Source organism: Sinohyriopsis cumingii, chromosome 17, assembly GCF_028554795.1.
Source record: "Sinohyriopsis cumingii isolate HCF-2022 chromosome 17, ASM2855479v2, whole genome shotgun sequence".
Lineage (NCBI taxonomy): Eukaryota > Metazoa > Mollusca > Bivalvia > Unionida > Unionidae > Sinohyriopsis > Sinohyriopsis cumingii.
In genome coordinates, this window is record NC_142977.1 from 79,830,734 (window position 1) to 79,843,012 (window position 12,279).

At 35.0% G+C, this 12,279-nt stretch overlaps 1 protein-coding gene across 2 annotated transcripts in view; it reads left to right on the top strand.

Annotated features, from left to right (window-relative positions):
- LOC149779303 (sentrin-specific protease 1-like) overlaps positions 1-12,279 on the top strand; it is a 91,298-nt gene that overhangs the window by 36,890 nt on the left and 42,129 nt on the right. For both annotated transcript variants that reach the window (XM_089939918.1, XM_089939919.1), the window contains exons 10-13: positions 5,647-5,731; positions 6,574-6,606; positions 8,136-8,247; positions 9,702-9,844. In XM_089939918.1, the coding sequence (XP_089796044.1) occupies positions 5,647-5,731; positions 6,574-6,606; positions 8,136-8,247; positions 9,702-9,844 (373 nt within the window). The remainder of the gene's footprint in view (positions 1-5,646; positions 5,732-6,573; positions 6,607-8,135; positions 8,248-9,701; positions 9,845-12,279) is intronic.

A 12,279-nucleotide genomic window follows, 5' to 3' on the forward strand; every position in this document is an offset into this window, starting at 1 on the left:
ATTTCCAAGAAACATGCTGGTTTCTACTTTCAACTTTTGACCTCGGTTTCTATTTATAGCAGCTGTTTGGCTTAGTTAGGAGAGAACAGACTGGTTTTCTAACCTTTAATCGTTGCTCGCAGATTCTTTGTTCTAATTCATATCTGGTACAGAACCAGTCAGTAGGTATTTGTGCTAAAAGTCGAGTCAGATTTATTTTGGTCGATGCATGTGTTAGAGCAAAACTAATTTTACAGATGGATTAGGAAAAGACAAAAGATGAAAAACCTATTCAGAGATGAATACATGAATTACACAATGCAGTGTTCTATTCTAGGGCACCTTCATGCCCCTTGCAGGTTGCGTGGAAAGATTTTAATATTGGTCATGGTGGTAAAACAAAAATACTTTGAATTAGCTTGTTTTACTAATTCCAATACTAATGTAACTTCTTTTTTTACAGCAGAACTAAATTGAGGACACAAATTTTATAAATGCAGAGGCATTATCTACTGAGTTCTTAATAAAACACGGACTACCCCTAGCAGTAGACGACTGCATTGGTCCTTTGTTCAAACGAATGTTTCCGGATTCCAAAATTGCAGAAAATATGCATGTGCAAGAACAAAATCATCTAATATGTTAGGTGTTTAGCAGAAGATACTTCACTTAAAATTGCAGAAGCCATGAAAATTGGTCTGTTTAGTATTGCAACAGATACGAGTAGTGATTATGACAAAAAGATGTACCTAGTCTGTGTAAGAGACTTTGACAATGAAAAGGCAAAGTCAGAGTGCTCTTCTTTCATTACCAGAATTTGCTTGATAATGCTTTGAAATTGGCAGAACTGTATGGGGTTTTCAGCTGATACTGCATCAGTGATGACAGGAATTCATAAAAGGAGTTGCATTCTATATTTTGAAAAATGTCTCCATCATTGTACATATCAGGTTGTCTCTGTCATATGATGCACCATGCTGCAGGAAAGGCTTCTGATAAATTAGAAGTATCAAGTTGGCACTCTACGTGACAGTGTACTTAATGCAGACAGAGTTGATTTTGTCATCTTATTTTTGAGCTAAAAGACCGATAATTGTAAGATATAAATTTCCTCTTCTTTGTCAGGTTATGAAAGGAATATTGGTTCTTTACCATTCTAATGCTAACTGTGAGAGATTGTTCAGTATTGTTAACAAAAATGAAACTGAATTCAGAACCAGGCTCTGTAACCCAGCACTTAGTGCTCTGCTAGTCTCAGCTGGTACAAAGTGTTTTGAAATGCAGTATGAGAGTGTTGCTTTTTAAAGCTCAGTGTTATATACAAAAACTTAAAGCGGTAATTGATGTTAAAAGTCCAGAGGGATAAATAAATCATTTTGTACATATGCTTATTGAAATTTTATCATGTTATATGTGGATTACTCTTTTTCTGCTCGGATTACTCTTTTTGTCCACTTGGATTACACTTTTTCCTCGCCAGGGGTTGGCATGTATGGTTCCAGCAAATGAAAACATATCCAAGGGGAAGAGGACAATGGTCCTACAAAAGTGTCCAAACAATGGATATGAAAGTTTTTGAAAAGGTCCAAACATTGGGTACAGAAGTTAGAAAAAGTCCAAACAGTGGGTATAAAAGTTAGAAAAGGTCCAAACAATGGGTACAACAGGTTTTAAAGAGTCTAAACAATGGGTACAAAACTTCAAAAAGAGTCCAAACAATTGGTATGGAAGTTTTAAAAAGAGTTCATACTATAGGCACAAAAGTTCTTAGAAAGGTCCAAACATTGGGTACAAAAGGTTTTAAAAAGATCCAGACAGGTGGGTAAAAAATAGGACATTAATAACGAGTTCATAAACACCATATCCATGTAAAACCAGAGAAATAAGTGCATTAGGTCTGCAGTGGTCACGAGTCACTTTTATTTTTAAAAAATGAAGCTGAACACATGTACAATTTCATACCCTTTCAATTTCCAGCTAATAAAGCGGACGTTATTTACTGGTCAACTGATTGTGTCAAATAACACCGCCAAGCCCAGCAAACATGTTGGCGGCTTTCATTTTTTGATGTTTATGATGAGAATCTGTTATCAATTACCACATCATCTGCTGCTGGTTGTGTATTCAGTTAAAGAAGAAACACATGTAGGCTATTGTTTGAACAACGTTGTATAACAGAATTAATTGAAGACAATCACAAGGACGACTTACTGGCTTTACTCATGGTTCAGTAACAAGTAACATTTCCGATAATGTTTATTTTGGCATAACACTACAAGAACCTGGTGAAATTATTAAATTTCAGAAGCCATGTCATGATCGTATTATAATTTAATTTATATTCAAACTCTTTGCCAAAATGGTAATAAACGTTTTACACACTATTTCTCGTACTTTAAAAAAGTATTTTTCTGGGTATGAGGAAAATACACGTACATGTATTTAAAATTTCAGGAACAATGCCACGATCGTATTATAGTTGAATTCATACATGATCTCTTTCCCAAAATGATAATATCATTTTTTGCGCAAAGTGCAGAGAATGAATTGCGTTTGTGAACTAGCTTTTCCATAACAGTAAAATATTTTTATAAAAAAGAGGAAATTAATAATGAGTTCAAAAGTAAAACCCAAACACATGTAAAACCCAAGAACTAAGTGCATTAGGCCTGCAGTGGTCACTAGTCACTTTTATAAAAAAAATTAAAGCTGAACGCATGTACAGTTTCATACCCTTTCAGTTTCCAGCTAATAAATCAGACATTATTTACTGGTCAAGTGATTGCGCTTAATAACACCGCCATGCCCAGCAAACATTGGTGGCTTTTGTTTTTTGATGTTTATTAAATTGTGAGAATCTTTCATCAACCACCGCATTGTCTGCTGCTTGGTTGTGTATGCAGTTAAAGAAGAAACACATGTTGGCTTTTGTTTGAGCAACGATTGTATACAGAATTAACTGAAGACAGTCACAAGGATGACTTACTGACTTATTCATGGACCGGTAATAAGTAACATTTCCGAGGTTTATTTTGGCATAACACTTCAAAAACCTGGTGATATTGTTAAATTTCAGAAGCTACACCACGATCATATTATATTAAAATTCATATGCGAACTCTTCCCCAAAATGATAATAAACGTTTTACACACTATTTGTCATACTTTTTATTTAAAAATCCCAGTATGAGAAAAATACACGTGTATTTAAAATTTCAGGAACAACACCACAATCATATTAAATTTGAATTCATATGCAATCTCTTCCCCATAGTGATAATACATTTTTATACACTATTTCATCTACTTTGAACAAAAAATATTTTTTCATGTGCAAATGAATATATGAAATTTCGGAAGCCATGCCACGACCGTGTTATATCCAAATTCACGTTATAGCGGGGTTGCCCTGTATATGCAGTCATTATACTTGATGGGGGTATTTTAATTCTGGCAAATCTAAGACACAGAATGTGTGTATGCACGATGGAGAGTCACTGACACACTGTTGTACTGTACTGAATTTACAGTATATGTTGGAAAAAGATAAACAGTTTTTCTTCCTTCCTATAACTTATGGTTAAACATTTTGCCACCTAGATCATATGTCCCAAAACGTATGGACACATAACAAATTGTGTTGAATTTGCTGCCACCATCCCCACCTGTTACAATAAAGGAGGTAAATAGAACACTTATTTGATAACACAATGAAAGAAAATTACCTTGCACTGTTCTTTTTTTTGTTGGTTCTTTGTAAGCAATTTGTATGCATAAGTTGTCATCAGTGGTTTCAGCATGTTATAAAACACAATTGGATTTAAAAAGGTCACAAATGTGAGAGAGAGTGAGAGAACCAGTTGCTTCAAGGCACCATCAATTCACACATGACATAGTGTATGGTGCAAAATAACCAAAAGTGTATTATATTCAGGTTAGAAAGTAGTCTGACCCAGGGAAGCCAATCTTGGTTTCTTTTTGCCTGTATTCACATGAATTTTGACATAAATTGAAACAGTGGAACAGATGGAATTGTGTAAGTGACACTTTATGTTCCGTGACATCTATAAAAGCATATGCTTCAGCTGGATGGGTTTTAATTGTGCAGCCTGATGATAGGATGTTCAATTAACTGTTAACTGAATATGGGACTTAAATTTGCAGCTCCATCAAAGGGTTGGAAAAACAAAATTTAATGCCACCATTACAAGCGAAATTTTACATTCTGGCAGATAAGTAAGGAAATATTACTTGGGAATTAGACATGGCTTATGAAAAAAGGCAGATATAAATAAAATCAGTTTTTATTGCTTCAAACAGTGTACAGCAAAACTCAAAATATAACACAAATTCATGTTGTTCAAACTTGCATGAAAATGTAAACAATATACTTACTAGTAAACACTCAGTAGTAAACAACAATAATGGACACTTTACTCTGCAGCAGGTATTATTTAATTTAATATTTTAAATTATTAAAATCCAAATGTAGATACAAGTTTCATGTAATTGCAAACATCTTGAGTTTCTAATATTGCACCAAGATTTATCAAATTTTGTTCTTCAGACGTTTTGCATTTTGGAAGAGAAGTGTGGAAAACACTGACTGGTTTTTATTTTATAATTTTTAATTTATGAAAGTTTGAATGCATTTTTTGACATGGAATTTTTTGAATTATTTCATTTTCAGATCCTTAAATTGACACCTACTATTAATAATTTTAACAGCTAAACATCAATATTATGATTGAAAAGGTGTCCCATAATTTTATGACTCAGAAACAAAGATCTGACAAATTCAGAGACATACAGTGCACAAAAAAAATTAATTTATAGGTCCAACATATACATTATGCCAACATATTCAGTAAATATGGTATACAAAGTCTTTAAACCTGATGGATGTATTCATAGTTTAGGGTACAGCTCCTCACATGCAAAAGAATAATCAAGGTCCTCCATTTCACACCATGGTGATTACATTGTTTTTGCATTAGCTTGGTTTCTCTTACACTGTACCAGGTACAGTCATGAAACTGGATGGATGCATTTATCTTGGGGATACTTCTCACCACAGACCTGTCTTTCTGTGTTGACTTCGCAAGATTATTGATTATGCCACAGCAGAGTACGTGACACAGGTTCTCAAATATTCTTTTTATGTTTTTCTTTGTTGTTTTTTTGAAACTTGTGAAAAATAAGAAGTAACTTAGAATCTGTTTCAAGTTATTAAGATGATTAGAACATACTAAGCTTTGGTTTTCTTGCTATTATTGAATGCAAAATGTTCTTGTTATGGAGTCCACCTTTGATGGATAGTTGTTATTCTGTGGAAAATACATTTTATTTACCTGAGTTGCTTCCTTTTGGATCTTTGTAACCAGCTTTGCTTTGTTTAACGTAGATGAAAAGAAAGAAAAGAAAACTCATGAGTACAGAATACAGTGTTAATGTCTCTTGGATATGATCATTTTTTTAAGTATCTAAACAGGTAAGATATTTTATCAGATATTTTGCTTTCTGAAACCTATTTGTTTGACCTATACCATTCTTGACAAGTAGAAATAACTTCTAATGAATAATATTATATACTAAATGTTTTCTTGCAGATGGAAATTATGTCTTGTTTTGTTTTGAAATTGTGACATGTAATTTTTTTGTTTGTAGAAAATCTAAATATGCTGAAAGTGCAAGAGAGAGACAAAGGAAAATAGCAGAGGAGGAGATCAAGTTAAAAGTTTTTGCAGAAAGAGTAAGTGTTTTACTTAAATTTTAAACTGTCTATATTATGTATACATTATACTATCTGCAGAAAGAGTAAGTGTTTTACTTAAATTTTAAACTGCCTATATTATGTATACATTATACTATCTGCAGATTAATATGAAGTTTTGAGAGAAAAGGTTTAAATACCAATTTTGGATACCAGTTTTTTCCCTGCACATGTGTCAGTTTCAGACAACACTTTTGGTTTCAGTTTCAGGCAACACTGTTGGTGTCAGTTTCAGACAACACTGTTGTTGTCAGTTTCAGGCAACACTTCAGAAGCGGCCACAGTGGCACAGCGAGTATTGTGTCAGACATGCAACCACAAGGGTGCAGGTTCAAATCCAACTATTGCTCCACTTGTGCCAGCTATCAAAGTGTGTCCTTAGGCAATGCACTGAACTCCAGTTGCTGCAGTGCTAAATAACCTATTTGTGTTGCTTTGCCATGAAACATGTTTTAAAAAAACCTGTCTGAAGTGTGAACGCCCATCTTGCACATGATTGCATCTTTTATTTATAAAATTGTATATTATATTCTAAACAGATGACTTTCATCAGATTCGAAATATTAGTTTTCCTTGTAATATGATAGTCTGATGAACACATGGCTCTCAATACATCAATTGCCATACTATATTTTAATAGTTGAGATATATGATAATTTATATTCTACACTGATTTATTGATATTCTTGGCTAAGTTTTATAAAATATTATATTCCGTATTCTCAATTTTGAGACTGTTTCTTGTGCTTAATAGTCTCCACATTAATTTTTGAAGATTAATGTCTAGTTCCTAAATAACAAATTTACTCATTTTTTTTCAGAGACAAGCAAGAGATGAAGATTTAGAAAAACAGGTATACGCTTTTTTCATCTTTTGACTTGTTTTACTACATGCTAATAGAAAAACAGGTAGATACTTTCATCATCGTAAGACTTGTTTACTATATATGTATAGAAAATATGTATAGAAAAAGGTTATTAAATGAAACCTCCTGAAGCAAATTTACGTTAATATTAGGGAAAATTGAACAGACTCAGTTTGTAGCTTTTATAGATTTACATGTGTGTTACTGGTACACAAGTCTGTGTGTATATATATGTCCAGAGTGTTACTGGTACATGTGTGTGGAGGAGGGTTGTGTGTGTGTGTGTGTGTGTGTGTGTGTTTACTGGTACGTGTATGGGGCATGGATGTATAAGTCCATAGTGTTACTGGTACATGTATGTGGGTGTATAGGTCAACAGTTACTGGCACACATGTCTCTATGTATCTAGGTTCAGAGTGTTACTCGTACACATGTCTCTATGTATCTTGGTTCAGAGTGTTACTGGTACACATGTCTGTGTGTGTATAGGTCCAGAGTTTACTGGTATGTGTGTCTGTGTATATAGGTCCAGAATGTTACTGGAACATGTACATCTTCATGTATATAGGTCCAGACCATTACTGGTATATGCATCTGTATATAAATCTGACGTGTATATAGATCTAGAGTGTTACTGGTACACGTACATCTGTGTGTATATAGATCCAGAGTGTTATTGGTACATGTATGTCTGTGTGTATATAGGTCCAGGGTGTTATTGGTACACATACATCTGTGTGTATATAGATCCAGAGTGTTATTGGTATCTGTGTGTATATAGATCCAGAGTGTTATTGGTACACGTACATCTGTGTGTATATAGATCCAGAGTGTTATTGGTACACGTACATCTGTGTGTATATAGATCCAGAGTGTTATTAGTACACGTACATCTGAGTGTATATAAATCTGACATGTTGCTGGTACACGTACACATACATCTGTGTGTATATAGATCCAGAGTGTTATTGGTACACATACATCTGTGTGGATACAGATCCAGAGTGTTATTGGTACACATACATATATTGTTATACAGGTTCAGAGCATTATTGTTACATGTGTAGCTGTGTGTACATATGTCTAGAGTGTTACTGGTGCACATTATTTATAAGTTCTTGAAATGCAGAGATATTGCAGTCTGCTTTCAGTTAGTATATCCATATTAGACAGTCATAATGGAATGGAGAAAATTGTCATATTAGTATCTGTAAAAAAAAGTATATTTTTTTTTTAATTTTTTTTTTTTATCATGTGCAAGTGCTAAAATTTAGCTCTCAGATTGTAAAATCGAATAAGTTTCACAGATAAGATTGGATATCAAGAATGTTAAACAAATTCCCAGGGGCTGATAATTGGCCTAAATGTTAAAGTCTTATAATATATGACAGACTTTCTTGTCAAAAAATATTTCCAGTGGGACAAATTTTTCTCTGAGATTAACTAGGACCCTATTCCCAGCTTGCCTTAAAACATCTCTACGGTTTGATTTCTGCCATTTAACCTTTACCTTTAAGATTCGTGAGCGAATGCGACTGACAGAATTAGTGAAACCTGCCGTAGAGGAGCCAGTAATTGAGGTGGAGGAGGAGGAGGATGAAGATAAGCAGAAGGTGGAAGAATTCCCAGGTATATTCTTGATAGTGTTCTGAATCGACAATATTTCACACGGTGAGGTGAACCCATTTCATACAACTCATAGGAACTATAAAATGTGTTCATTTTTTAAAAAAATCAATTTAACCATGGAAGATGATAAAGTTTACCATCCAGGGCTGAAAGAAACCTATAAGTTTCATTCTCTTAAGTTTTAGATATGTATGAAGTTGCAAGAATTCCAAAGTTTAATTCTTACTTTGTGTAAAATGCTGAGCAAGTAAATAAAAGCATATATATATAACTTTTGAAAGTAGTTTATTTAAACCATTATAGACAGACTTGTTACTCAATCTAATATTTCCTACAAATTCTCTCATGTTTTGTAACTGCTTTTGTAGTATACACAGTGGACAAAAGCCATTTTGGGGGGATACGTTAATGTTCAGCAAAATTTGGAGTATCTTATTGGGAAAATGTTTCATTTCGTACGTAACAAACAAATATCTAAAATTATTGTCATCACTCAGGTTAGAAAATTACTCACTTATAAGACTTATACGACAAGACCAACTGCAAACTGCACGGACTCAGATCTGCCATTGCATAATGGCCTGCAAATCTGGGTCTGTGCAGTTTGCTAAGAGTAATCATTAGAACAAACAAGATAGACCCTGATCTGCAGGTGCATTATGCTACAGCAGATCAGGGTATTTGTTTGCAGTTTGACTCCAATTATAAGCAAGTATATTTGGTAATTTGCAGTGGCCAAGTATGGTGCTTATTTATGTTTCATTGTAAGTTCCCTCACTTCCTTTATGGATTACCACCATATTAATCAGACTTGTATTTTTCAGTTCTAGCAAAATGGGGTAGTGGGGTGGATAAGAGATGTCTAAGATATATGATCACAACTGAATTGAGTGAAAAGTGATTGCTTTTCCTCGAGTTGAATTGAGAGGAACCAATTTTTGCATGTGTCACCAGCATTAGGAAGTTTTAAGACATAGGCATAACTTTAAACCTGGCAGCAATCATTTTCTAAATGTTAAGATTCAGTTTTAAAGTTTTGCAAGGTCATTAACACTGGTGTTAAATCATAGCACAGTGAACAGATTAGACACCATATTCCACAAATCTGCGTTTTTATTATAGCTTATCCGGCATCAGGCACATCCTGCAAGTTATCTTTGATATATCACAAATGGAACTCCATTGGAACAGTTAATTTGTCTTGGTACCCTACAACCCCAAAACAACAGTCAGAATCATATCAAGTTGTATACATTAGCTTTATCTAACTTTTGGAGAAGGAATCAGCTGAAATTCTCTTTTTTGAGATAGTCTGTTTTAGGAGTTACTTTTAACTACGTGAGAACCAAAATGTTTCAGTTTAATCTTAAAATGCTTAGTATGACTGCTGGCTTATTGTGATTGCTATTTTAGAAACTACTAAAAAATACTCATGTTCGTCCCTCATCTTACAGAGCTTACTCCAGAGATGGAAAAGAAAATCAGTTACGCCCTCAGGAGACAACCAGCTGGAGAGGTTCTGGTGGAGGCATTCCGGTTACAGCTCACAAGGAATGACTTTGCAACATTGTCTGGTCTTAGCTGGCTAAATGATGAAGTAGGTTGTGTATTTATCTGTTGGTTATCCTAACGTGTGCTGAAAATGGTGTTAAAGCCCACAACAACAACAACAACAACAAAAACTTGCACTACACTGAAAACCATGGAAGAATAGAAATCTTCCACTCGCAAAGTTTAATTGACATCTGTTACATGATTGATTAAAACTGCACTGTGCTAATTAATGACAAAACTGCAGTGACATCTGTTACAAGTATGATTAAAACTGCACTGTGCTAATTAATGAAAAAACTGCAGTTTTAACCAGAAGGGCAGACAAATTTTGAATTGAAGGGACTTTTACAGAATTCAGTAAATTCCAAAAGTGAAAACATTCCCTGCAAAAACATCTCAACACCTCCTGAGATGGAATGCTAAATTCATATGTCAATCATTAACTAAAACTACATGTGCAGAGTAAAAAAGATTAAGATCTCTTGTCTGCTTTTTTCTTGCCATAACAGAATGATGCCAACCCCACTGATTCATAGGGTCCAGTGCAAACCCAATACTGTCTACTTCTGATGTCAAACAAAAAATTTAAAATCCATCTGTCTGTCCAATCGTCCATTCAGCAAAATCAGTATAGTTTAGGGTTTGTGTTTAGGTCATATTTTTTTCAGACTTTAGTGGTTTCCAGCAGTTATCTGTGGAGTCACTTAACACCTTGGTGGGTAATTGCTTCATGAGAAGTACTGCAGCTGTCAGTGAAATCTAGGTCACTGTGACCTGTTTTTAGTGTAGTGATTTTTGCTTACCTTTGTACTTGCTCGGTTTCTCTTTTAAATACATTCCCTAATCATATTAATGTTTGGAACAAAAGCCAGCTACCTACCAAATCCAGCCCTTAAAAGATGAAAATTCATTATATAGACAAAGGGCAGTAACTATTGCTCATTACATCCCCTTGCCACCACAAGGTGTCACCAGTTTTTAAGCTTCACTTGAGACACAATATGGTACTGAATAAGCCCTCCATTAAATCTATGCCTTTTTGTGTGAAATTGACACCATATATGAAAAATGTTATTTGGGGGGGATTAATATTGATCGTAAACAGGTGAGGCACATTATTTTTTAATTGGCAGATTTCTTTTTTTAATTTATCACTTTATCATACTTGGTGATTTAGACCGAATGGTACAACATGCTATTGTTGATGCATGTTAACTTTTAATTTTTCTCATGCATCTTTAGTTGTACATTCTTTTTATAACGGGTATCATATAAGAATTGTTACGACCCTGACATGTTGTTTTATTGTTTCAGAAAAAGTATTCTAAATGCAGTGAATGCAAAAAAATGTTCAGCAAGGGAAGAACTGGCATGTACCAAATGAATCACTTCTTCCCCTTGCATTATGTGCAGTTTATGGTCCAAGGACACCTGGTTGCTGTACTGCAAAAGTCAGCAGAAGGCAAAGAGAAGAGTGAAAAAGCACGCAAGACCAGTGTTCATCCAAATACAGAATTGGTTGAGAGTCTTGTGGGAAATGCTACTGGAGCTCCCACCACTTCAAATCAGAAGGATGATGACTTCCATCTATATTACTTCAGCAGAGATGAATAGACATTGACTGGTGCAGGGGACGGTGATACAGTTCCAGACTTTGTGCCACAATTTTCCTCTCCTTCAATCTTTAACACCCACAGATAATTTGAAAATAATTGGGGATTGTTGCCCCATTTTTAGGCAGCCCAGTGGCGTGATATATACATACATAAAGATGGGAATCTTAGTGAAAGATTTGTCTGTATAGTTAGGCTGATGGTTACATATGCTGATTCGGATCATTAGGGTAGAAGAAAATCTGTCCTTCCAGGCATGCTTCTCGCACAACCTGTACCAAAACTCACCAGACCGGCTATTTCACATCCGACAACAGGGCCAACCATTCTCCCAGCTAACCAGCCATATTTTCACTGCATACACACATGGTATTAGCCATGGTATATTTATGGACATTGGCAGTGATACTTCTGAGCAACAGCTCTACTTATATGTGACCTTGGAGAGGAGAATTTAGTTTCAGTGCTGCCATCAAGGAGTTATACCAGGTGTTACAGGCTTTGGAATGCCCTCCATCTTCTGTTACTACACATGTGAGTCAAAGTGTCAGTCTAAATTGACAATGAGGAAGAGTCACCATCCTTCTGGCTGCTTCAGCAAACTCAAGGAGTTTAATAATCAACTGTCCAAACATGTCTTTGAATGCTAAAGCTTTTTATTTGGAAAGTCAGGTACCAGCCACATTTTCATCATGCTGGTATGGGACACATTCCACTGCCTACCGGATCCCCGGCCGAGTCATACCAGAGACTTAAAAAATGGTACTAACAGCTGCCTCGCTTGGCGTTCAGCATTAAGAGGTTAGTGTTAGGACTGGTCGGCCTGGTGTCAGGATAATGTGACTGGGTGGGACATCATGCTACA